This window comes from Manacus candei, unplaced genomic scaffold, assembly GCF_025592945.1.
Source record: "Manacus candei isolate 608988 ecotype Guabito, Panama unplaced genomic scaffold, ASM2559294v1 h1tg000053l, whole genome shotgun sequence".
NCBI lineage: Eukaryota > Metazoa > Chordata > Aves > Passeriformes > Pipridae > Manacus > Manacus candei.
This window is the reverse complement of record NW_026138101.1, coordinates 810,823-837,932: the sequence shown is the minus strand read 5'-3', so window position 1 is coordinate 837,932 and position 27,110 is coordinate 810,823. Positions and strand designations below refer to the sequence as shown.

Genomic DNA, 27,110 nt, shown 5'->3' with positions numbered 1-27,110 from the left:
AACTCTGTTCTTTGCATTTATAACCAGGAGCAGAGGATGTTCTGCCCAGGGGCCCAGGAAAATCCCAACCTGAAAGTGAAGTATTTGGATTTTTGGGTAGCAGCAAACTCAATTCTACCCATGCAGCAGAGTTTTTTTCCCTCAAGGTGGCACAAGAGGAACAAGAGTGTGACGAGCCCTCGTTCAGGCAGGGAAGCAGGTGAAGGATCAGTGTGAAAGCATAAATGAGCTCAGAGGGGTTTCACCTCCTAATTCCCTCACATTTCCATAATATCCAAATCCCTGTGTACCCCTGGGCTGCTCCAAGTCCCAGCTAAGCACCTTACCTAAACCCTGGGAAGGGCCTGGATGTGAGATTCCCAGAAAATCAGAGCCCAGCATTGTCCCCTGGATCCTTTCCCATGGGAAGAAGGGCTGTTGAGACGATGCAGGAACTTCCTTCATCTGCCTGACGCATCCAGTTTGGATCCTTGCGAAAGCGTTGCTCAACAGGGAGCCGAGGGATTTGGGAAGCACCAGCTGTGTTTTACGAGAACAGGGCTCTTTGCAGGGTGTTTCCCAATCTCTTTGTTTTCTCCTCAGTCTGGGAAGGAGCCTCTCCCTCCACAGGGTGCTCTCTGTGGCAAAAAGATCGTGCCAGGGGAGTGTCCCACGGGGCTCATCAGTTTTTGCCGGAGCTGGGGGATGCAAATAAGCAACGCTGAAATTCTCCAGGGGAAAACACCAGTTTGGGGGAAGTTGGCCAGGTTTTGGGTACCGTGGGCTGTCACACAGGTGAGAATCTGGGGTCTCGGCCTCATCATGATCTAGGTATCACCACCTGCTCCAGGGCTGTGAAGCTGTCATCTGGATCTCCTTGGAGAAAACTATTCTCCTGCAGGAAATTACACGTCTATTTTCCTCCTGCTGGGAATGACATCTATTCCCTTGATGAGGTTTTTACTGTCAAAGGAGTATCTTAATCTCATAGTTTACACCTCAGAGACAATTTAAGTGTAAGTGAATCCCACAGTCATGATGCCTGGGGGAGGATGTAGTTCTCATGGCGCCAACCAGAGCATGATGCTCCCTGACAGGCAGCCATAAATCTTTGGAAATTATGTAACTGGTGAACTTCATCAATCATGGAATGATAGAACCATAGACTATCCTGAGTTGGAAGGGACCCATAGGAATCATCAAAGTCCAGCTTCTGACACTGAAGTTCGACTTTAGCTGCATGTTGCAATCCACCATGAAAGCACAAATAAAACACTGTGGTTTTACAAATGATCATCACAAATTCCCACATCACACATTCATGCCCTGTCCCTGATGCAAATACTTATAAATACCGACCTTCTGCTGACTGGAGCATTTCCTAAGGAGGATTACCCCAGCCTGGAAGTTTACAAACAGGCTGGGCAGTGTGTGTAACCTGTCCTGCCTCTGCACACAGCAGCCTTGGCAAAACACCTGCCCTATCTGCTGCCCGGGATGTGGCACCGCCGACGCTCCTCCCGCAACAATCTTCCAGAGGGCGGAAGAAAACCTCAACCTGCTCTTCAGGTGCTGTCACACACACACACATATCGAGTTCACTCGTGTCCCAGGCACGGCGTCAAACACAGCCAGGCTCCCCCAGCAGGGTTTTACGGGCAGCACCCTGCCGTGGCTCCGAGGGTGTGCAGCCTCCTCCGGCACCGCCGGCCGAAGGCGTGACTTGGCGGCAGGTGAAGGTGCCTCTCCCTGCAGGTAACTCCAGCCCTGAGCTCACAAGGGAATTGGAGCCCGCACTTCCAGCAGCCGGTGGCCCCATCCCGGTGGCCCTGGGGCACTTCCCACTGCGGCGCAGAGAAGATGGGAGAAGGGATTTTCACCAAACTCTTCCAGAAAAGGTCATTTTTCCGCTTCGTGCAGAAGTATCAGCCCCTTGGAAGCGGAGAGCCGGAAGAGGAGGTGAGGATTGCCTGTGCCTCTTGCCTGGACCTGCTGAAATAGTTTGTGTAATTGGGGTTAATTTTGTCTACTTTGTTTCCTTCGTCCCACCGGTAACTTGATATTGCGGCCGCTGCGCTCTCCCTTCCTGAGCAGCCCAGTCACTCCCCGTGCAAGGAGGGGTGAGATTAATGTTGTTTACCAGGCAGTGGGGAGCAATGGGGAGCCTTGCTTTTATGCAATACTCACAGGACATAAAGCTGAGGCCTGAGTTCTGCCCAGGAACATTCTTCTCTGCACTGAGGAGGCTCAAAATTAAGGAAACGTGGGAGAGCACATGCTATGTGGCCATGAGTGCTGTGTGAGCTCTGGAGTGTGGGCACAACGTGCCAGCCCTGCCCAGCAGAGGGGAAATGAAGAGCAAGGTTCATAACCCTGTCCCCAGGGGTCCCCTGATCAGTGGTAGAGGGGCTGTGACTCCTTGGGCTGTGACCCTCAGGCTGCCCTCTGTGCTGTTGCTGCTGTCAATGCTGGTAATGAGTGGCCAAGAACAGCTTTGGCTCAGACCTGCAGAGTCCACTTGGAAGTGATGCTTTCTTTTCCTCCAAAAGTGCCGGTGTAGAGCACTGATTTCCCCATCCTGCTCTCACTACTTCTCCTGGGTGCAGATGGACCAAAAAGTGGTGGTTTGGGTGACACATTTGCTATTCTCCTCATTTTTTCATCACAAAACTTTCAGGTCTGGGATTATGTGATTGTTTGCTCAGCACAGGGTTTTCCATGGCCCAAGCCCTATTTTTTCTCCCGCGTGACAGATTGGTTGGGTCTCTCTCACGTGGACCCCATTTGTCCAGTTCCTTCAGCACGTGGAGTTAAGCCCTTACTCCCATCCCAACGAGCACCATCCATGCACATGGAAATATTCCTGTGCTTTTTCTTACTGTCTGACTGAGGCCTTTTCTCAGATGAGATTTCAGCTAATCCCCTGCTCTCTTCTGAGTCTCGTCCATCCAGTGTGGGGGTTGGTGAGGTTGCAGGGAGAAGAAAACAAGACATTGAACTCTTACCCTGTGCACCACACAGTGGGTTAGGAGATATTGCTCTACATTGCTCACAAAGAGCCCAAAATCCCAGGAAAAGATAATCTTGATGAAGTCACAGAGAATATCTGTACCCTGGTTTGATGGGAAGCTGAGATTTCTGATCATACATAGGCAAGAGGCTGCTGGCAATTAGTCTGGCCTGTTCCTTGGCTGCACCATTTCTGCTGTGACAAAATAAATAGTGACATGTATTTACTTCCAAATCTAAACCCCTCTTGAATTTTAGCTCTGGTCCGTGCAGAGAGCAATGTGTGCATAACAGGACAGGGAGACAACCTGAGTTTTGGTACAGGATAGGGAGCAGGCAGCAGAGTGAAATGAAAATAGGAACTTGATAAATAAGGAACTTATTCTCAGTTTATGATTTAGGCTGGTAAATGACTCACATTTTCCATACTCGATAGTATTTTGCTTCTTTACTTGAAAATACTTGCAGTATTTTGGTCCAAGCTGAGGGTTGCTGTGGGTTGGATTCTGAATTATTCCAGTACCCCTGAGACAGAGGAATTTTGCCTGTCCTGTCTGCAAAAAAAAACAGCCATGTAAAGGGCTTTGGAGGGGATGATTTGATTTATTCATTGCGTCTTTGGTAAGGATGAAGTTTATGTTCTAAGGATAAAGTTAAAGGGTTCCTTGTAGACTAAATAACCCAGCCCACTCTGGATTACAGTACATTAACTGGTCCAAAGCAATCTCAGATTCGGAAAAAGAATATGTGAAGTCTCAGTAAAGGCAGAAGTGGGGGAAAATCCAGAGAACTGATCTTTTGGGCTGTTTGCCAGAGTACACAAAAAAGGCTGTGTGCTCTGCAGAAAGTCCTATGCTTTCTTTCTCCCACATGGGCTGCTCAGCATGACAATTGATGGATTGTTTCGGGATGAGGGATGTGCAGGTACCTCCGAGGTGGCTCCCGGCCCCCACCAGCTGCTCTTTACAGCCTCCAGTATTTCCTGACCTTGCAAAGCAATAGATAAACTGATAATTAGCTTTTTGTTACTTCTTCCTGCCCTGCTGTGTGGAGTTGTGCACTCCTGTGTCTAAAGGATAAAGGTTATAAAAGTAAATGGATAATGTGGATAACCCACATCTGCTTTGCAATGTAAATAGAAAAGCAAGTGATGCTCAAGGAGAGGTTTGTTTATGAAGAGGTTTGCTCAGGACACTGCCTGGTGCCCAACATCCATGGGGTGGGATGTGAAAAGGGGCTCTACACTGGCAGAATGTTGCAGAGGATGAGTGAGATGAGGTCCCACTGCTGCTTTTCTGACCTTTGCATCACTGGGGCTGTTCATCTGGTGGGAAAATCCCAGGTGTAAGCCAACCACGGCACATGGACTCATCCCAATAAAGCTGTTCCTTTCCCCCCTGGCTGTCGGGAGCAGGGAGCTGTCAACATTTTGAATGAAATCACACACAGCTTGGGCACAACCATGGTTTTTGTCATTTATTTCCTCCACACTTTTTTGGAGGTAAATATTAGCTATAGAGCTGGGCCCTGATTGCCCTGCTGGCTCCGGGGACTGCAGGCATGTCATCCTCATGCCCAGGTCTCTTCCTGCCCTCCAGCTGCTTTAATTAAAATTTAAAATCCTTCAAGGCAAGTCTATACCTTGATATCTGAGTGTGTCACCTGCAGCACAGAGGAGCCTGTAGAAGCCATGTTAATTAGGATGGTAATGAATGCAGGGATGTGTCTATCTGTGACAGCCCTGGGTTTTCTTCCCACCAAGTCCTTCCATCTCCTTAGACACATGGATGGCTCTCAGGCTTGCAGTGTCTGGATGTCAACAAAGTTGCAGGGGACTGATGAATTTACACAACCAGAACACACAAATAGGGATATAAATCATCCCTTTTAAACACTGAAGAACTTTTTTTTTGCCTCTTCTAGAGATGCCTATTAAGGAGATGTTGAAATAAGGGTGATGTCCAGTGCTGGTATGGCTCAGAAAAGGGGACCAATACTGCAGCTTCTTTGGGCAAAGTGTGGTCACCAGCGTGAGGGAATCATGAGAGCAGGAAAACCCTTGGAGATCTTGGGCCAGTTGCTGGGGTTTGGGGAAGGCAGGGTGTTCTTGGGGCAAAATGGCTTTTAAATGAGCCCTCCCCAGTCCAAGGGGTCAGGGCAGACCCCTGTGCTTTTCTGCTGGGAGCAGGTGGGTGTCCCACGTGTTGGCAGCTGAGCTGTGGGTCAGGAAATGGCCATTAAAAGGGGGCTGCAACAGATGGATGTGGCTAAAGCCTCTTCAAGGAGCAAGGCTTAGAGATGCTCCTTGCTCACCTGCTATGAGCTCTCCAGAAACCAAGAGAGTGAAACCAATTCCACATCCCAGCAGGAGCAAACAGCCAGGGAGATTTTTCTGCATTTCTGATTTCCTGCATTTATCTTACATTGTAAAGCACTGGATGTTCCCAGAAAGCTCCTGACTGTTCAGGAGGACTAATTACCCAAGTACTGCTGCAGACACCCCTGAAATCCTCCAAGCCTTGCTCAGCTGTAGATGAGCCAGACCTGGAAGCATCCCACAGCAAACACCCCTGGGTGCTGGCAGCAGGGAGAGGTGACAAATTCCAGCCAGGGCTGAGCACCACGATCCCTGGGGATGCCTTTCTTAATGAACACACACTCTGGTGCTTCATGAATGAAGGTAAATGGGAACAGAATCGCTGTCCCTTGGGAAGGGTGAGATTTCTCCCTCTCTGCATTTACCCTACAGTAGTGGTCACACCACCTCTATCATGGGCTGAGATTTCAGGGAATGCTGCTGCTTTGGAAAGTGCATTTTTGATCAGAAAATGAGGAATCTTGAAAGGAAAGAGAGATTGGGGTGCTGAGACCTTGGGCTGCCTGGATGGAGCAAGAAGATTTATCCTGCTTGGAAGCATCTGTGCAATCAGTGGTGGAGCAAAACAGCCCTGCATTTGGGAGAGGAGATTTTGCTCTATCTGCTGGCTCAGAGATTTTCCTAGCTCACATTTTCAGTTCATTTATTATGTCTTTAACAAGGGGAAAGGGTTTTTTCCTTACTCTGAGTGCTGAGTGTGCAGCGGGCTGGTGAGACACTGAGATGGAAAAATGCTCATGTGGGACAGGACACCTCAAACAGCACAGCCTGACACACTTTTCTCATCAGCAGCTTCTCTTTTCGGCTACTCAGCTCCTGATGGCCTTTCTCCCACTACAAGAATGACACCTGGCTTGGAGGCTGTAATCAGGATTAATTAGGGGATGGTATAAAGCTGTGACTTGGGATATGTTGTAGCTAATTGAAGCTGTGCACCTGGCAAAGTGAGGGGAGGGAGTGGGATCAAGGGAAGGAGCAAAGAGGTGCTGAAATGCTTTCATTTGCTCTGCTCTCACCTAACAATTGCTTTGTCTTGTTTACTCAGCCCCGGGAGGACTGTGAACTGAAAATAATTGAGCAGGAGAAGGAGGTGACAGTTGTGCCCCCGAAAGATGCCTGTAAATGCCACAAGGAAGACTTGGCAAGAGCTCTGAACGTAAGGATTTGTGTGGGTCTTTGCCAACATGGGGTGCAGGTGGAGGGATCTGCCCGTGGGGAGGGGCTGAGCAGCAAAACAGGTCTTTAATTCTCATGCAAACTCCTGGAGTGCCCAATTCCTCTGGATTTACATGGGGTGAATCCTTGCCTGGATGGGCTCGAGGGTCAGCATTGGGAATTTGGGCTTTGTTTGTCTCAGGGAGGGATTTCACTGAAGTGAACTGCTCTGTGGGTGAAAGAATTTCCTTGCCCAGCCTGGAAAATGGAGCCCTGGCAGGGGCTGAAGCTGAGGAGGGGCTCCAGCACAGCTCAGACACTGGGATTCAAGGAGGAAAAGGCCAGGGAAAGTTATAATGCTTGGCTATATTGTGGTTTCTGATCTCAGTGGTTTTTTTTAACCCAGACAAAATAGCTCTTATCCCTTCTAATTTTGTTCTCTTTGAATTTTGTCAGAGTTTTTTTATTTTAATGCTTTTCTTTAAATATACAGTAAAATCAGAAATCAATTCTTTCCTTTACTGTTTTAGATTTCTAATTTGTTATCTACTGTTGGGTTTCTCCCTTTTGGAAATGCATTTTTTTTTTTTAATTAACTTGTGCTTACTTTAAGGTTTTCTGTAATGGTTGTTCATAAAGATTTATGGTTTAATGAAAATAAATAACTAAAGAGGAAAAGAGTGGGCAGATTTATTTTTTTGTGGGGAACTGAGCCATGAACGTCTTGCCCAGTCTGCTTACAGGGGTTTAACATAACCTTGCCTAAATAAGTTTTCCGTAACAATATATAATATTTGGGTTGGGTTTGGGGTTTTTTCCCTCTAGGTTGATTTACAGACTGGACTGTCTGAGTTTTCCGTGCTCCAGCGCAGGTTAAAACACGGCTGGAATGAATTTTCAGTCGAGAAGAAGGAGCCGATATGGAAGAAATATCTGGACCAGGTAAGGGATTTTCTGCACAGATTCTCATTTCCTGGCAAAGTCCCCTGGCTGAGAGTGTCTCTGCACTGAACTGTTCAGAGTTTCTGCTTCCAGAGGTTCAGCCTTGCGACAGGCTGTGCCCTGGACACAGAAACTGTCTGTTCCCTGGGAAAACCATTGTGAGGTCCCCATGTAGAGTGTGAAGATAACATCTTCTAGTAGAAATAAACCTTTTTATCTCCACACAGCCCACAAATCAAAAGCTGTATCAAAAATCAAGATCAGTGCCCTGATTGCTGGAGCATATTTACTCCCTTTAAGGCAAGTGATAAAATCATGAAAGGTTTGAGGAGAACCAGTAGCAGCTGAGATCTGCTCTGATCTTTGGCTGCCACAGTGAGGGAAAGGCCTAAACCTGCAGTTAAGGGGCAGCTGTGGAGCCCAGGGCAGTGTCAGTGATATCAGTGACAGAATCATTCACACATGGTGCCAGGAACTGTGAAGATCCATGATTTCATGCCAGCTTCCCCAAAAAACCAGGCAGAAGGTGGTATTTGCAATCTTGTCTTCCCTCAGCTGAGTTATCCTTGAGTTTTGCTTTTATTAACTATTTCTCATAACTTTTTAAAGCATCTTTCACCTCTCTTTTAGAGCTTTTCACTAAACAAGAAGAGTCTGTTTTGTTTGGTTTTATTTTTTATTTTCAACTAGTAATTTGACTAATTTTATTCTTGCTTAGTCAAATTGTGAAGATTTGAGTTGCTTTGAAAGACTTCAGTTTTATGTCATGATTTATCTCTTTTTTCTATATGATTGGCATTCTTTAAGGTCTTGGTAATTATCTCTACATCTCTTCAAGTGAGATGCTGGGTTTTTTTGCTCAACTTTAGCAAGCAGTTTCTCTTACAGAGGCACCAAAGGAATTCTTTGGGGCATTTCTGAGCCTCCTGCAACCTGTTGGTGTCTCTGGAGGAGCTGCTGCAGTCCCACTGCATTCACACCCTGCACTTAAGTGTCATCCCTCAGCAGACACTTGCTGTGTCTTTTTACAGCTGCTATTTTTTGTAAACATCCCCTTTGCCCCAGTTTTCTAAAGAGAAGTGGAGGGATTTTCACCTTTGGTTTCAGCAAGGAAGACATTTAAATCCTGGCTTTCCTACTGAGCATCTCCACACATCTGTTACCCAAAACAGGCAGTTTTTCTTTATCTACTGAATTCCTTTCCAACAATTCCCACATTAGCTCAATGGAGATGTAATGTCCTCAGGTAGGAGAATGGGCCTTAAAATCCATGTTTAGAAGTGAAAAGGTGAATACCTGACTCCCACAGCCTTGGTCCAATGAGGAGCTGAGCAGATTAATTAAAGAAAAAATGAAAAAAAAAAAAAGAAAGAGGATTTTTGGTTTCAAATTCTGAAAAGACAATAAAGTCTTTGAGTGTACTTATTGTGCATCCAAGGAGCATTTGGAGTCAGGCCTGTGCTGTGTGCCTGCAAAGGGGAGCACTGTCTGTGCAAAAAGGGAAAAACTGAGAAAACTTTTGCCTTTTGGTGTGAGTCTTGTCCTGCTGGTCCCCAAAGCACTCTGTACAGGATTGGGATTTGCAATGATGCCTGGTTGCAGGTGCTGCACCCTCTTTCTGGGCAGAGCAATGCTGCTGCACAAGCAAGGAGGGTCCCTGCAGCAAAACCACACCTGAATCCTTCCTGCTGAGCTCTGCACCAGCTCAGCTTCAGCAGGTCTGTATTTAATTTCATATTGTGACTTGTTCTTTTTTTTTTTTTCAGTTCAAAAGCCCCCTCATCCTCCTGCTGCTGGCCTCAGCTCTGGTGAGTGTCATCACAAAGGAATATGAGGATGCAGCGAGCATCACCATGGTAGGTGGGACCTCTCCTGCACCCCAACATTTGGGTGGCCCCCTGAGCTGGTGTGTCCACACCTGTAACTCCTCCTTGTTCACAGGCTGTGCTCATCGTGGTCACCGTGGCTTTCATCCAGGTAGGTTATCCAGAGCTCAGTTCCATGGCCCTGGCTGTTAGGAGCAAGCCCTCTCCTGTAACTCCTGGCTTTCTTCTCCTTTCTCTTTTAAAAGGAATATCGCTCGGAAAAATCTCTGGAAGAACTCAACAAGCTGGTGCCCCCCGAGTGCAACTGGTGAGACATTCCTGCTGCAGGGGTTTGGCAGGGATGGGGGTAGGAGGACAGAACCACCAGGTGAAGAAAATTCTTTCAGGTTGTTGTGGACATAATGAGACCCTGGTCCTTTGGAGGGATGGCACCATGTGTGGATGCAGCTGCAAGTCACAGGAAAAGGGGATGAAATAATTAAAGTAGGCACCCTGTATTTGAATAAATGCTCAGAGACAGGAAGGTCACAGAAATGTTCCACTCCACACCCTGCATAAAGATCCCTGCAGCGTCCTGTGTGTCACTGATTTCCTGGGCAGGGAAAACCTCACCTGTGTATTTTTGGGGGACTTTAGGGTAGTTTTACCCCTAAAAGATTGGCACAAACCAGCACAGGAGTGGAGGTGCACGTGGGCTGGGGTTCCTCGCTGCCTGTTTCTGTACACACCTGTCAGGCACACGGGAGCACAGCAGTTCCACAGCCCCTGGGGCAGCCACAGGGTGTGTGAGATCCTGCTGCCCCAAGGGCTTTGATGTTTGCTGTCAGTGCCTTAAATTACAGGAAAAGTTCTTCCTATTTAAGTCTCCACAAGTCAGTTTTGTCAAGGCCAACATAAATAAGCGTTGAGACTCAGGGAAGCCTGGCCCTGCCAAAGAGGTGTGGGGTTTTCCTCTGGTCCAAAGTTCACCCTGGTTTGGAGCTTACAAACCCCACTGTTGGTTCTTTATTTATTTATGATATGACACCATAAGCATCTGACTGTTTAGAAGGCTGTACTTTGGATGCAACAGTGGAATGACAGGGCTAGTTGTAGCTTTAAAAAGCTTCCTTTTAGGTTAAACAATCTGCATTTCATTATTCAGATCATAAAAGCACACCCTCTTGTCATTCCTATCTACTGTCTAAATACTGTATAATTCACTTATTGCTGAAATGTAAATCATCCCTAACCTGCCCATTTGTTTGTAAGTTAAAACTGAGTCTAAACTGAACATAATCCTCTTCTCATCATTATGAGGATTTTATGTTCTTATTTACGTTGGAAGTTCTTTGGGGCAAGGCTTCTTGTTTTCCTGCCAGTCACATTCCCAAGCCTGCAGGAGGAAAAAAACCTCAAAGCCTGGTTTGCTTTCTTCTTTTTCCATTTATCTGATATAGCCTAAGGGAAGGGAAACTGCAGCATCTTCTAGCACGAGAGCTGGTGCCTGGAGATATCATCTACCTGTCTGTTGGAGACAGAGTTCCTGCAGACCTCAGGCTGATAGAGGTAAATTCAGCTATGGAAGAGCCTGGCTTGGGAATTCCTTGTCCTAACAGTGCCAGAAACGTGTCTCTTTAATTAGGTTACAGATCTGCTGGTGGATGAATCCAGTTTTACTGGAGAAGCTGAGCCTTGCAACAAGACTGACACTGTGTTGCTGGAAGCTGGAGACATAACCACACTGAGCAATGTTGTTTTCATGGGGACCCTGGTGCAGTACGGGAAGGGAAAAGTGAGTCCTGACATCATCCATCCTTTCCTTGGCAATAGTTACAGATTCTTTCGGTGTGGGCATTGAGTGATAGGACAAAGGGGAATGACTTTGAGCTGACAGAGGGCAAGTTTAGGTTAGACATTATGATTATTTACTGTGAGGGTGGTGAGGCCCTGGCACAGGTTACACAGAGAAGCTGTGGCTGCCCCATCCCTGGGAGTGTCCAAGGTGAGGTTGGACAGGGCTTGAAGTAACCTGGGCTAGTGGAAGGTGTCCCTGCCCATGGCAGGGCTTGGAATGAGATGAGATTTAAGGTCTCTTCCAACCCAAACCATTTTGGGGTTCTGTGAGTCTCTAGATTTTTTTCATCTCCATCTCTTTTTTTTTTTCCCTTTTTTTCAGGGCATAGTTATTGGCACAGGTGAAAGTTCCCAGTTTGGCGAGGTGTTCAAAATGATGCAAGCTGAAGAGGTAACACAATCTGTGTCTATGGAAATGCTGGATGTCCTGGGTGACAGTTTGTGAGCAGGAGCAGTCCCAAGAGTTAATGCTCTGAGTTCAGTTCTGTTCCTGCTACAGAATGCCTGTGTGACTGACCACAAGTGCTGCATCTGAAAGAGAAGGTTATTAGCAGGAGTTAGGCTTCTGAATTCAGACTTGTGATATGTAGCTCATACCTAATTTCATAGTCACCTAAAACTTGTGGTTTCTTCTTTTTTTATTTCACATAAATATTTTCCAGTAGGTATAAAAATCTTTAACTTCTACACATGTTAAGATCTCACCAGTCAGATCTCTGAACTAACACAGATGAGGGTCTAGAAACTAATTAATTCTTGATCCATTAACACAAGAAATCCCAGGAAAGCAGAAGCAGCCACTTTTCTGTGCTGTTGTGATGCTCTGCAGGTCTCTGCAAAGCGCTGCTGCAGAATAGGAGCTCAGGTTTCGTACCTTCCTTGGCCTGAAACTTTCTCTGAGCTGGCTCAGTGGAGGAGAAGGGTCTGCTTGGGTCTGCCAGGTCACAGACAGCCCTGGAGAAGAGAGCACAGACCATGGGGATGGGCTTCAGACTTTTTACCCCTGTCCCAGAGGCTTTGCATACACGTTATCCAGTCCTAGACTCAAGGACCTTTCCAGATTAGTGTCCCTACCTTGTCTCCCCAGCTGCACACTAATGTGACTAATTTATCTCCACTTTTTTTGCCTGTCTTGAGTGCATTGAGGCAGACTCACTCCCTGCTGGATAGTCTGTGCCCAACAGACCCTGTTGGGATTTGGGTGGGGTAAGCACTGGGTAACTGCAGGGACCACAGAAAGGATAAGCAGGACTGTGTGGATCAGTTGTTCTGGGCTGACAAGAATCTTCTGATCCCACATAACAAGCAAAGAAAACTGGATATTCTCTGATTTTTCCAGACTCCCAAGACACCTCTCCAGAAAAACATGGACAGACTGGGGAAGCAGCTCAGCCTGTTCTCCTTTGGCATAATTGGTGAGTGGGACACAATGCTGGCACTGGCACGGTCGGCTGTGGAATCCCTCTGTGCTCCAGGGCTGCTTTCCCAGAAGTCCTTGTTAATGGGGGTTACCTGGACTTTGGGGGTTTAAGAGGAGACAACTCTGAAGGAGATATTTGGGGTTCTATTGCACTTTTAGTTCTAAAACAACAGCTAAGGAAGGTTAGAGATTTATGAATTTAAGTTTTTTTTAATGGGATTGTTTCCCCCCCCCCAGGTCTGATAATGCTCATTGGGTGGTTGCAAGGGAAGCATCTCCTCAGCATGTTCACCATTGGAGTCAGGTGAGGGCTGGAGAGCACCTTTCTCCTTGATTTCTAATGAAACACGTCCCAGGGAATTCCTCATTCAAAACAATGGACATTTCACAAGAGAGAACCTGAGTAAGACCCTTCCTAAGTACATATTGCTCTTGCACTGGTGACATTAATGTGAGCTTTAAACAGAGATTAGGAGAACAAAAGATCAAGGGTTTATTTAATTTTGGAAATTGGCATTTTTAAAATCTTCACTAGCATCTCTACCTCATCATGCTGGAAATGCCCTTTCCTATCTGTACTGTGAATTTAAGTGGGAGTGTAGCAACAGCAAATATTACTCTTTGCTGTTCTTACTGGACTTACATCTAAAGATATGAATGAACAATTCAGCAGCATAAAAGAGCATGCACAGCCTCTTAATCAAACATAATAAACCATGTTACTACATTTCAGTAATGCCCATAAACCATCTTACTTGGGGTTGTCATGGCTCTAAAATCAATTTTTAAAAAACTATTCTATGGAAATTAAAACAAAACCCAGGATGAGGGGACAACAGAGAAGCCAAAATGGCTCAGTGCCACCTCCCTGTCTGCCAGGGCATGTGGTGGCAAAGAAAAGTGGTTAATCCTGAGTTTTGGAGAGCAGCCTATGGTTTTGAAAGCCCTCCTTGATTATATTTTGCACAGACATAAAACCATTCAGACTTTTCCAAGGAATATCTAATATTGAACATGCAGACTGTGGCTGGATTTTTCCAACGTATCAGGTGTGGAAGGTTTTGGTTTCGGTATTGCACCAGTTGGAGTGATCTGGGGAGCTGGTCCTGCCCCTCCATAGTGGGTAAGAGAGGAGATGAGGGGCTGCATGTGGCCAGGAGCCAGTAGCTAATGTGTGAGCCATGATGCCAAGGAATATTCAACTTCCATCCTCAGAAAGTTAAATAAACGAAATGAAATCCAACCACTAAATCCCTGCTTAGCCAGAAATTAATGCTCTTTGGCAATGTAAAGAAGAAAAATAATTACTCTGTCAAAAATCATCCAGAAAAAGGTTGAAGGGTTGGACAAATATCCTGGTTTTGTACTTACAGTGAGCCAGGAGTCCCAGTGGTGCTCCCAGGCAGACACTCAGAAAAATTCATGTCATGGAAATGTCCCTGTGGCACATTTTGGTCAGTATTCATTGTTTGACCCCTTGCTGAAGCTGTTGTGTCTCTGGTGTCCCCAGCCTGGCCGTGGCTGCCATCCCTGAGGGCCTTCCCATCGTGGTCACAGTCACTCTGGTGCTGGGAGTTCTCCGGATGGCCAAGAAAAAGGTCATTGTGAAGAAGCTGCCCATAGTAGAAACCTTAGGTAAGGCTACCAAGGGGCCACGCAGCTCAGTCACCTCCCAGACTCCAAAATCTGAGCCAGGGGTTGGCCCTATGAGCCTTGGTTTGATGAAAAACAGAAATTTGGAATATGCTTACTGGGACAGAGCAACCCACTCAGAATTAAATGTGTTCTACCCTGTTTTTCTCACCCTTTTCCCTCATTTTAGTGGTGTGAACACAGGCAGGTGCTTGGAATGATGCAACCCGAGCCATGGTCCACAGGGAACAGACATACATGCCCTGCTTGGGTTAAAAGCTTGGTTTTTCCCTCCTCTCCCCGCTCTGGGATCATCCTGCAAGTCCATCCTGTCCAATTCCTCAGTGTCTGGCTAAAAACCTCCCAGCCTCAAGTCAAGCCTTGCAGCACAAATAAATATCTCCTTCTGCAGCCTGGGTAGCCATCTCCCTCATATCCAAAAAGTCACAGAGAGACCTTGAGAAGGCATCCTGCCCATCCTCAGAACATCAGAGCAGAATGAACCAGAAGGAAATCGTTCTTCCACCTCCCCTTATCTTCAAATGGGCCCTTACTCCCAGGTGGCTGCATGCCTGGGTCAGTGTAGCAGGGAAAGGGAGGAGGAGACACTGTGGTGTCTGTTTAGAACCCTCATTAAACTCACATCAATGCCAAGCCTGGTCTGTGCAAAGTCCCAGATATCTGCTGCACAACCAGATCCTTCAGTTAAACCCTGTCTTCTCTGGAAACCCTGCTATTGTTTGAACTGCCCTTGTTTGTTCTGCAGTTAAGGAGTCTTATCACCCTTATTTTATTGTGTCTGCCCTGACCCAGAACATCTGAAATGGCTTTTCCCTCATGAGGAATTCCGTTCTGGTGGGGCTGTGCCCAAGGAGGCAGAACTGCCAGTGCCAGGTGGCCAAACCTGTGCTCACCCACACACTGAGAGTGCCATGTCTGCTAAACTTCTGAAAAGGAGAGAAATAATCCTTCTCCTCCAATTGTCAGTAACTAAATATGTAGTATTGGAAGTGATGGCTTTGCTCTCTGCTAATCCTTGAAAACTACCATTAATTTAATTGCAGCCTAATCTGCTTTATTCTCTCCAGGCTCTTACCTGGAGCTCATCATGCTCGTGGGGTCTGTGCCCAAGCACTGTGGGCATCTCCAGAGCCAGGGAAGATATTCAGACTCAGAAGGGAGCTGGAGTCTGATTTTTTATTTTTTTTTTTATTATTATTATTAAAGTGATTTTTTTTCCCCTTCTTGGGAGTGGAAACCCTCTGGAATGTGGTATCTCTGATAATCTACTCCTTTACTGTATTTTGTAAGTGGGCCCTGGAAAAATGTGCTTTACTGAAGCAGGATTGGCACAAAGCAGAGCAAAGGGGCAGCTTCTTCTCTCAGCTGTGGATCTTTAAGTACTTTTTTAACAGCCTTTAACCCATCTGCTCTCACAGTCCTTTGGTGAGGCAGGAAAGGGCTGCTATTCCTGATTTAGGGAAGCAAGGGTCAAATGGCCCCTGGGAGGAAGCACATGGCAGTGGGAATTTGAGCAGTCTTTTTGGAATGTAGCAGCTGTTCTGTTGTGTGATGTTGCAACTCAGAAACACTGACCAGCTCTCTGGGGATCAATGCCCTCTGACTGCCCACCCTATGATGAGACAATATGGCCCTCTTCAGATGTCTCCTACCCCATCTCACACCCAAATTATGTGCCCAATGCCCTGACGTGCACTCAAATCCTTCCCTTACACACCCTGTCAGGAGTTTCATCCATTTCCTGGTCTTTTCTCACTGGTGCAGTTTAAATAACATCAGGGAAACTTGTCCTCCCTCTTCTGAATCTCACTGTTGGGCTGCATCATCTATCAGTTCTGATTAAGAACTTTCCTTCCTCAGGTTGCTGCAATGTCATCTGCTCAGATAAGACGGGCACCCTGACGGCCAACGAGATGACGGTGACCCGGCTGGTGACCTCGGATGGATTCCAGGCAGAGGTGGGCATGGGACAGTAATTCAGGCTTTGCTGCTGAAATTCAGCAGGGCACTTTTGCCTCTAGTTCATTTAGACCCAGATGAGGGAGGCTGGTCAGCCCCAAACCAAGCAGTTTGTTGCACATCACCAGTCCCATTAAAAGAAGGGATTTTTGCAGCGCTGGAGAGAGGCAGAGGTGGGGCTGAGGGTACACAAACTGCTCAGATATCACAGTTGATATAACCTGCTCGTTGACATAACCTGCTGTTCTCTGTAATTATTGTGAATACTGAAACCTGCCACCCACCCTTGTTGGTCTATCTTCAGTAGGAAGATGTGGCTTAATCCTTCTGCTTGGTTTGTTTACCTGTGTGAAAAGTGAGGGCAGGGCTTGGACAAAACCACTGAACCCACTGCTGCCAAAAGCCTGGATTTCTCACCTGAGCTGCAGGAGACTCCTGAAATCACGGTGAAGAAGTTCTGTATAGGACAAGTTGGTTCTTTTTGTTCCTATACAGCTATTATATTATACTGTCACTATCTGCTGCCTTTCCTCTAAGCTTGAGGCAGAAAAAAGAATCCCAGAACTCCTTCACAATTAGAACTTGTGCCAGACAGGACTGTTCTGAAAGGGAAATATGTCCTTTCTGTCTCTCCCTCCCTCAGGTCAGCGGGGTGGGCTACAATGGAGAAGGAAATGTTTATCTTCTGCCAACAAAGGAGATCCTTAAGGAATTTTCCAACGTCTCCATTGGGAAGCTAGTGGAGGTAAGTGTAACCTATGAACCAGCTTACCCCAGTTAAATTCACTTTTCAGTTGAACTAATCACTTTGGGTAATTAGCATGAAAAAAAAAACAAACAAAACAAACAACTTTTGTAACTCCAAAATGAACTGTCCTGCTAAAATATTCTCATGGAAAGATGCTGAGTGTGATGTGGTACCTGAAGCTTATGGGTGAAAGGGAGAGATCATAAGACATTCAGGGAGAGACCAGGGTCATCAGCTTCAAGAGTCAATGATATTTTGGATAAAACCACAATTCTGTCAGAGGAGAGACTGATTCATTTTACCATGTTCAGGTTTTAAGTGCGGACAGACTCTAGACTTTAGCCACATAGTCAATTTATAAATGTATTGTGATGATCTCTGCATCCTGTGTCAGCATTAAATAAAATTTTGAACATTCAACTGTAAATTAAAATGAGTGTTTGGGTGGTGAAATGATATGAGCTGGAATCTCATATGGAGATTAGGTCATATCTTATCCACACTTCACATTAGAATCAATAGTAGGGGAGACACTAAGCTTTCACTGCTGTATCCTATGGAGTAAGGGGGTTTAGAAAGCACAAGAACTGATCTCAGTTCATGCTGCTGCTGTGGGGAATCTTTTCACCAATCTTTTGGGATGTGGCTGCTTTCATTCTCCAATCTTTCATTATTTCATTTAAAGAGATGGAAAAGCTATGAATTTAGTAATTAAAAAAATAAACCATGAAAACCTGTCCCTTTCTCCAGGCTGGCTGTGTGGTCAATAATGCTGTTATCAGGAAAAACAGTGTGATAGGACAACCCACAGAAGGAGCTCTCATTGCCCTGGCAATGAAGGTAAGGTTCTTATGGTTTAAAACTTTCCAGAAATTTAAAAAATAAATGAAAAAAGAAAAAGCTGGAATTGTTAGGTCTGGCAGCAGCATTCAGACTGCTTTAAATTCCCCAGACTGGTTTTAATCTTTCCTCATCTCTTCTTCCCAAGGTCATACATGTACACCTCTCCCAGTCAACCTTTTTGTCGTGGGCAAACACCTTCCCTGAGCTTCTGCACTAACAGCAATAACTGTTTGGTTTGGTTAATCATGCAGTTAGGCTGTGGAATGGATTTCTTTCAGGGTCAGACTGGACAGCCTTTTCAACATTTTCTGCATGTGCCAATTAAGAGTTCAGGAGGAAGACAGGAGTGAAACATGAGCAAGAACAGGCCAGACTGAAAAGCATGGCAGAGGGTCACCCTCATTTTGAGTCATCTGGCAGCTTTTACTTTTTTTCTAGTTGTGGTTATGTTAAAGAAGATTTTTTTTTATGGATGTTTCATTCATGCTCATAGGCAGAGGCTGTAAAATACCTCAAGGTATCACCTAATCAGCATAACACAGCCTGTGGCTTCAGAGCTCAGCTGGGCTGTAAAGTACAGAGGGTACCCCATGAAATGATGCACCTCCTAGCATCTGATCTTACCTCTTATTTTTAAAGCCCATAACTAACAGCAAAATCATGATTTTTTTAAATTTCTTTTTTTTAAAAATAATATTTCACTTCCCTAAATGCTGAATTAAAAGCTCCCTCCTGCTCTGGCATTCAGTAGCCAAGCAATAGCAGAATATGTGGGAGGTTGTCTCTTCCATTTCTCTTTTTAATTTTTCAGTTTGGTGAATTGCTTTTTGAGTTCAACTCATCAGGAAATAATTGGAAACCACAGCTACAATCTACCCTTCAGTTATTTGCAATTTCCCTTTTTCTTTCAACTAGAGTCACTGGGAAATAACCGAAGTGGGGGAGCCTGAGCTTGGGCTGGAAGAAATCTGCCCAGCCCGTTGCTTTGCTGTAGTTTTAGGGAATGGACTTGAACCTCCTTTGACCCAAAGCCCCACCAAAAAGGCAGAGCAGCTCCCTAGTTCTTTTAAAAGTTAGTAGGAATCAAGCTTTGAACTCCAGTTTAATTTATCCCACATGAGGCACCAAAAGGAAAAGTTGGATTTGAATTATGAATTTTTCTCTCATATTTGAAATATGAATTTTTGTGGTATCTGACAGCCTGGAAGGACATGGTCAACAGTCAACCCTTTTAATATATATATATATAAATATATATATACACACAAACTTTGGCAGTGTTCAGCATTACAGTGCTCTTTTTATTTTACCTTACTTCAGATGGAATTAGCTGACATAAAAGACATTTATGTAAGAAAGAAGGAAATTCCATTTAGCTCTGAACAGAAGTGGATGGCTGTGAAATGCACACTGAAAAATCAGGTAAAGCAAACAGTGGTGGTGGCTGGTTTCGTGTTTCTAATTGTGCACCTCAACAATGGGCATGAAATGGTATCTCTTCAGCAAATAATGTTTTCAGGAGTTAACTATGTCGGGAGAAAACTGAACAAACCTCCAAATTCCCAACTTGGGTGTAATTTTACCTTGTAGAGCTGTGTTTGAATGGGAGGAGAGAATACTTTCCATACACTGGTTTGAGCAGGAAAACAAAAGCTTTTCAGAGATAACTGACAGGCAAAGAGAGATATGGTGTTTGGGAGAAAAAGGTTGGCCCTTTACCCCTTACTGGGTCAAGGAGTTCATTTTGGCTGATACTGTACTGGTGAGGTTAAAAACTCACCAACCTTTTCATTACAATTCTGTCTCTGATGGCTGAACATGAAAAATGGCCAGAACAAAAATATCCCATCTTATACATAATGCAAATTCCTGGACATCTCATGAAACAGGTAAAAGAGGAAACAAAAGATCCTTTTTAAAAAAAAAAAAAAGTTCTCTTTTTAATATAAAGTGTATTATCTCCTTGCTTTAAAGGACCAGGAAGATATTTACTTTATGAAAGGAGCATTTGAAGAAGTTATTCAATACTGCACTCTGTACAACAGTGGTGGCATCTCACTGTCACTCACCCCCCAGCAGAAAGCTGCCTACCAGCAGGAAGAGAAGCGAATGGGCTCCTCAGGACTTCGAGGTCAGTCTTAAGTTTATGGGTTATCATGCCCTGGTACTTTCCTGCTCTTTTTTAGTTAGGGTGGACAGAGGCTCAGTCATCACAGATTCACAACATGGTTTAGGTTGGAAGGGACCTTAAATCTCATCTCATTCCACCCCCTGCCATGGGCAGGGACACCTTCCACCAGCCCAGGTTGCTCCAAGCCCCATCCAACCTGGCCTTGAACACTTCCAGGGATGGGGCAGCCACAGCTTCTCTGGACAACCTGTGCCAGGGCCTCCCCACCCTCACAGGGAAGAATTTCTTCCTAATATCCCATCTAAATCTCTTTCAGCTTAAATTCAGTTTCTTAACATCGCTTGGATGATCCCTTTGCAACCCTCGTGAGAGTTTGCTGAAGACCATGTCTTAGGTCTGCTGGTTGATCTGGTTTTTTGCTGGGTTTAAATTAGTGAGCTTGAAAGGGGTTGAAATAAGCACTGGAAAGGTGAATGTTTTTCTTCCATGGAGTGTTGTGATTGCCTGGCATACAGTCTGAATGATGCATTGAAAAGCTTTGTGCTGGGCCCCATATAAGCACTACTCTGCCAAGGTTTGCTTTTGGAGAAGCTGCCTGAAAAACAACAAAAAACCACTTTGAAAGGAGTTCCAAACATGGATTTGGGTGCTGAGATTTTCATTTGAAGTTCATTTCAATTCTTCACTAGAACCAAATCTAACAATCTCCTCTTGATCCCGACTGCGTGTCAGTGCACAGCCCACAGAAGTTTTTGTACACGTGTCATCTCCTTCACCACTAGAAACATCCCTTCAGAAATATCTTAGGCTTTCACACAGTAACAAAGACATCATCTCCTGTGCGTGTTCCCAGGTTGTAAGTAGATGAGAACAAGTCTTGGCAGCCGGATCTGGAAGCTGGTACAGTTAATGTACATATTCTCCAGCCCCGTGTCTTGTGGTTAGTAACTCGTGTACGGCGCTTGCTTTACAATATCCAAATCATCTGCCCTTGTGGTAACAGCAAATTACTGCTCTGAAGGGAAGTGATTAGCTCAGGCAGCTGCTGCAGCTTATGATTCCATCATCAAAGCAACACTGACACGAACCCCTGGCAAAATATCCTTGAGTGATTTAATGATTGAATGATGTGGATATGCACCAGGAACAGAAATGAAATGTTCAGAGCCTTGATGTTTACGTGATGGGAGTCTCACTGGTTTAACTGAATTTACATTTCACATTTTTAGATTAAAGTAAAAAAAAAAGTGTAAGTGCTATTGTTTAACTTAGCAGTTTAATTGTGCCTGGCCTAACATTGCATTGTCTCGATTTAATCCATCTGTGTTTGGGGAAGATGTGGTATTCAATTTAAAATGAGAAGGACATAAATCCTAAGAGAAACATGTCAAACAGAAATGCTCTGATTCAGATGAACTATTATTTAATTGGACTGAATTTTGTCTATATATTTGTCTTGTCTATACAAGATCTGATTGTAATGACTAAAGATCCAGTTTTAATGACTTTTTCTGCTGGAAAACTGGCAATTTCATATCTCCTCTAAATGTTCCTTTTGATGTATGGAAATACATTATTAATAATTTACTCTTGTCATCTTTTTCCCCCCCCTCTGTTTCTAGTACTCGCTTTGGCTTCAGGTCCAGAACTTGGCAAACTAACATTTTTAGGTCTGGTTGGAATAATTGATCCCCCAAGGGCTGGAGTGAGAGAAGCTGTTCAGGTCCTTTTTGAGTCTGGTGTGGCAGTGAAGATGATAACTGGAGATGCCCTGGAAACAGCTGTGGCTATAGGTACCAAACTTTGCTTCTTCCCTGGGGACCTATAGTATGTCTGTCAGATCAGTCAAATGTTACATCACTTAATAACCAACTTTATCATCCTTTTTGTGTGTGCAGTAGAGGTTTTAGAAGTCACTGAGCTCTTGCTTTTCCATTGAATTAACACTTAAATGCAGTAATAGAGCATCTACGAACTATGAGCCAAATTCCAGTGAGTTAATTCTATTTTAGCACCAGAAATGGCAAAATCTCAGTGTAAGACCCTCAAAAGACACAGATGGTATTGCTGGGATTATAGAATCCAATAATGTTCAGAGTGTGAGTATTTCAACTCTTCACATTTTTTTCATTTTTCCATTAGAAATGCACAGAGCAAGTAGCAGAGCAGAGAGTGACAGATTTAGCACCAGCTCTAGTTCTGGGTACAATATTACTTCCATAATTCCCATTGAGTCAGTACAGGATGACTGGCCCAGTCCCAGAGCTGTGTGTCCTGTCTGGTGCCCCAGGTTCGGACACATTTCCCAGTAAATTCTTTAATTGCTGTCTATTCTCTAAGTCAGGAAAGAGCTGGCTTTTTCCAGAGCTGATGGGCAGATCTCATTTTGAGCTTTTCTTTGCAGGACAGAATATTGGTCTCTGCAATGGGAAGCTGAAAGCTATGTCTGGGGAAGAGCTGGACCAACTGGAAGAGGCAGAGTTGTCATCCACTGTCCAAAATGTAATGGTTTTGATTACATAAACAAGGCCTATTCCCAATAGCTTCCATCCAATACAAGATTAATTACATTTTGTTTGTTTTCTGTTGTTTCAGGTTTCCATTTTTTTCAGAACAAGTCCAAAGCACAAACTAAAAATAATAAAGGTACTAAAAGCTTCTCAAATCCTTTGCATGTCTCACAAAAACAAGGGGGAGGGGGAGCCAGAGTTCTCTAGATGACCTGGTCTTCTATGGCAGGATCAGCTCAAACTAAAGGACTGTCAAAACTCAGCTAGAGCATTGGCACTATTTACACTGAAGGTTTTAGATATGGAGTGGAACTTGATGATCCTTCAGGTTCCTTTCCAACTCAGGATATTCTGTGATTTCTCTTGCAAGTGTGGCCTGGGCATTTAAAAGACACTAGTGAGCTATTAGCAAGCATAATATCAGGACAATGATTTCTGAGGACTTGACTCCCCTCTTCTAACTTCTGCTGGAGTTATGAGATGCTCTATACTTCTGAAAATCCAGTCTCTTAATTCTTGATCTGAGTTTTGTCCTCAGTGGCTGCTGAGCCTGCTTTACCCTCAGAGTCACACAGCACTTCTGCTCCCTCGATGTTATTGCAAACCCTGTGATTGCCTACAGGACTTACTTATCTTCTGGCTACAGAGCCTGTCACCTCTCCTCTCCCACAGGCTTTGCAGAGGGCTGGTGCTGTGGTGTCCATGACAGGAGATGGTGTCAACGATGCCGTGGCCCTGAAATCCGCGGATATCGGGATCGCGATGGGACAGACCGGCACGGACGTGAGCAAAGAGGCTGCCAACATGATCCTCGTGGACGATGACTTCTCAAAAGTAATGTAGGTTTAGCCACTTTCTTACCAGCAGGCACTTTCTTACTCCAGATACTTTCTGGCCATCCATTGCAGCAAGTTTGTTGTGTAACTAGCCCTGGGAACAAGGCAAGATGCAGGACATGTACGTGGAGATACCCAGTGTGGGTCCAGCTCATTTTCAGCATACACAGCAATTTGATTCAAGTGGTGGTGACAAAGCCCCCTTTCACCTGAAAGCTCTGGTTTCTCGTTGCTGTAGCTAACTGGGGTCTGAGAGCACCTACCCAGCAGTCTGAGTAGATCAGAACTTTTTTGGCCAAAAGTTGGACTCAACAATCTTGGAGGTCTTTTCCAACCTTTATGATTCTCACTTGCTCACTTCCTCATCCAGGAAGTTCAGAGGAAAAACATAATTTGCAATGCTCTGTTGGTTCTTAACAACAGAGAGAGTGGGCAGAGTCCAGTAGGGATATAAATAGATCCTAGGCCTGCTTCATGAACCAAAACCTGGCCATGTGACCCATGTTTTCAGATCTCCTAGTTCTGATAAAGTGACTGTAAGTGAGAAGCTGCATTGACAACCTCATCCTGAGCTGTGCTCTGAATTTCAACTGAAATAAGGGCTAGAGAAGACAGCTTGTGTTTGGAGTGTCACAGGGAGCTCAGTGTAAAACGGTGTTAGTGCTCTTTACTTAATAAACTCTCCTCTCCCTTCCAGGAATGCAATAGAAGAGGGAAAGGGAATATTTTACAACATAAAAAACTTTGTCCGGTTCCAGCTGAGCACGTAAGTTCCTGTTTGCTTCACTTCCAGTGAAAGCACCTTCAGGGGGAGAGTCCCTGCAGAATAATGTTCTTTTGTGCTTTGCAGGAGTATCTCAGCTTTGAGCCTAGTTACTCTGTCAACAGTGCTCAACCTACCAAATCCACTCAATGCTATGCAGATCTTATGGATCAACATCATCATGGATGGGCCGCCAGCCCAGAGGTATGGAAGAGTCACATGAGCAAAACATTCTTGGCTTTGATTCCTCATCAATGCATTAATTATTTGGTGGTTAGATAAGACAAATTGTGCTTTTATTCCCTTCTGGTCTGTCCAAAAGCATTTACTTCACATTTTTGTGTTACTATTTCATGGTAGAAACACTTAACTATGTCATTTTTGGCTAGGAATGGTCTGTTATACTGAGAACATCACCTGCTCATAGACTGGGAAGGGAATACTGGGTACATGTGGGAGCGTATGCCCCAAAATCACAACACTTAGGAACCTCATCCAACTGCTAATTACAACTACAACCAATTCCAATTACTGCTTCCACAACATGGAAGAGATGTTGGCCACACTCTCAGAGTTAGCTCTCCCTCTGGCACAGGGAGATGACATGATGGTCTAATGTGTCATTTTAGCAGCTCCATATGCAAAAGAGACCTTTGGTGTTGGTGTCACAGACAAATTTGGGGCCTTATGTCACCCTGGCAGAATACTCCTGCTGTATTCCAAAGAACTGCCTCCTCCAGCTCCACCCTGGTGTATCAGCAGTACCTTTTTGGGATGCCCTGTACTAACTAAACACATCCCTCTGCTTCTCTTGGAGGCAGCTTGGGAGTTGAACCTGTTGACAGGGACACCATCAAACAGCCCCCCCGGTGTATCACAGACACCATACTCAGCAAATCACTGATCCTGAAAATCTTCATGTCAGCTCTCATTATCATCAGTGGAACCCTCTTTGTCTTCTGGAAGGAGGTGAGGAAAATCTGCAATCGGATCCTGTTTTCATCAGGGTGGAAAATGAAGAGAAGGGCAGTTTCTCAAGGACATGCAAAGGACTTTCAGGGATGTATCCTGTGGGGAAGGATCAGTGCAGGCAGAGGGTTAAGAAACCAGGGTCAGCTCATAGCTCTGCTTCTGCCTTCCTGTGTTGCCTCTAATTTGGAGCTTCCTAACTACAATAGGAAAACTCTTACTTGCTGTGGTATCGATGCTTTAAGGGACTTTCCACTTCTACCTTTGCATGTAGGTAGAAAATGCCAAGTGCTATGGATTGCTGTTGGTAAATAGTGACTGTTACTTTAACAGTTTAGGTAATTTAATTTAGAATGTCCTTTACTCAATTCCACATCATTTTAAGAATTTAAAACATAGTTGATAAAATCATAATCTCAAAAATCAGTAAAGAGAAATTAATGCTACCTATAATAGCTAGAACTCGATTGACTCCTTTGTTTTATTACCCTTTGATATGACTGGGATCATTAAAGGGAACATTTAATTCACCTACTGAATTGACATGTTTTTGTAAGGCTTAACTAAGCCCTGAATTTTAAATGTGCTTCCAGAATCCAAAAGGTGGCATAACTCCTCGAACCACAACGATGACTTTTACCTGTTTTGTGTTTTTTGACCTCTTCAATGCCCTGACATGTCGCTCTCAGGTGAGATCACTCTGTCAGCAATAATTTCTTGTCTCAAATCACAAACATAAATTAGAATACCAGCAGTTTGCATAGTAAGGGGTTTTTTTAATGCCATTTAAAGCACTGTGATTTTTATCAACTTTTTATATAAATAAAGTTATCCATCACAGTTCAACTGCAACTACTTGCAACTATGTAATTCTGCCTAAGTTAGTGTTTATATAACTTCAAAAAGGGAGTTTGCATGTAAAGAAACATTGTGATATTATGTTCCAGCAGAGATTCACATTTCTCTTTCCCCCCCCTTACTTCTCTAGACAAAGTTGATACTTGAAATTGGCTTTTTTCGGAACCGCATGTTCCTGTATTCCGTGCTTGGATCATTTTTGGGACAGCTGGCTGTTATATACATCCCTCCACTACAGAAGATCTTCCAGACAGAGAATTTAGGAGTGCTAGGTAAGTTGCAAAATAAATAATGGTTTGGTTTTTCTTTCATTTAAGCTACTTTAAAAAGCAGGTGCCATTCCCAGTTTGTTTCATGTTACCTCCCACCACATCTCTGTAGGGGAAATCAATCAACAGCTCCTATACCTTTATATTTACACATAATTATACACAAATAGTAGTAGTATTTAATGATATTATCCCAGCCTGGGTTTTGAATTTTGATTTACTGCACATAATTGCAAGTAAATGGAGACATGCCAAGATCTTCTATGAGGTCTGATGTTTCTGTCCATAAATCTATCTCGGATCCTTGTGCACTCCCTTCAGAAAGTGCAGGGTGACTGTTTCCCAGCTGAAATGCAATGCAGGTTTCACCATTTGAATCAGCAAACTCCACCCTACCACACTGTGTTGCATCCACATCAGGCCTGTTGTCATAAGCAGTGGTCAATGATCCCAAATTATTAATGTAGAGGTTTCCACCCTCTGAGCAGACCCAGCTATGGATCCCTTGTTCATCGCAGCGGTTTCCCTAATTCTCCAGCTGGCAAAGGCATGGCAAGGCCATGCACCCATGGGTTACACCAGCACATATGCCAGCTGCAGGAAGGCCCTGCCCTGGGATTCTTGCCCAGCTGAGCTCCCCTGCACTCTGTTTCCTCCCCCAGACCTGCTGTTCCTCACTGGACTGGCTTCCTCAGTGTTTGTGGTGTCCGAGCTCGTCAAACTGTGTGAACGACGCTGCTGCCGCCCGGGGCACACAAAGGGATGTCACACCTGACTCAGACCTCCTCTAAAACACTCTTGGAACAGAGCTGTGATGCTGGATAATCCAAATGCATCTCTTTCTGCTGCCACACATCCTTCCTGAAGATACCCACATACATCTGTACCACCAGTCTCCTCTACACGCCCCACCTGAGTTGTTCTACAGAAACCTCTGCAGCAGCTCCGGTTTCAAACCAAGAGCAGGTATATTTTTATAACATATGTCAAGAAGGCTGTGATAGTCCCAGACAAAATAGTCCCACAC

General features: G+C 44.7%; 1 protein-coding gene across 1 annotated transcript; it reads left to right on the top strand.

The window, feature by feature from the left end:
- The first annotated feature begins 1,588 nt into the window (after positions 1-1,588).
- ATP2C2 (ATPase secretory pathway Ca2+ transporting 2) lies at positions 1,589-26,883 on the top strand. The gene is made up of 27 exons (XM_051801823.1): positions 1,589-1,938; positions 6,411-6,521; positions 7,346-7,462; positions 9,229-9,318; positions 9,404-9,439; positions 9,534-9,595; positions 10,728-10,836; positions 10,913-11,062; positions 11,447-11,515; positions 12,464-12,539; positions 12,782-12,848; positions 14,055-14,179; positions 16,058-16,155; positions 16,800-16,901; positions 17,655-17,744; positions 19,068-19,169; positions 19,722-19,878; positions 21,501-21,671; positions 22,283-22,380; positions 22,474-22,524; positions 23,061-23,227; positions 23,922-23,990; positions 24,075-24,191; positions 24,809-24,956; positions 25,550-25,645; positions 25,945-26,086; positions 26,746-26,883. The coding sequence occupies exons 1-27, from the start codon at positions 1,840-1,842 to the stop codon at positions 26,856-26,858; spliced, it is 2,832 nt and encodes a 943-aa protein (XP_051657783.1). The 5' UTR covers positions 1,589-1,839; the 3' UTR covers positions 26,859-26,883.
- The last annotated feature ends 227 nt before the right edge of the window (positions 26,884-27,110 follow it).

Coding starts and splice junctions, on each gene's coding strand:
- ATP2C2 (XM_051801823.1), top strand. CDS start 1,840: ATGGGAGAAGGGATTTTCACCAAACTCTTCCAGAAAAGGTCATTTTTC. Junction 11,516..12,463: donor AAATGATGCAAGCTGAAGAG/GTAACACAATCT, acceptor TGATTTTTCCAG/ACTCCCAAGACACCTCTCCA. Junction 17,745..19,067: donor TCATTGCCCTGGCAATGAAG/GTAAGGTTCTTA, acceptor ACCTTACTTCAG/ATGGAATTAGCTGACATAAA.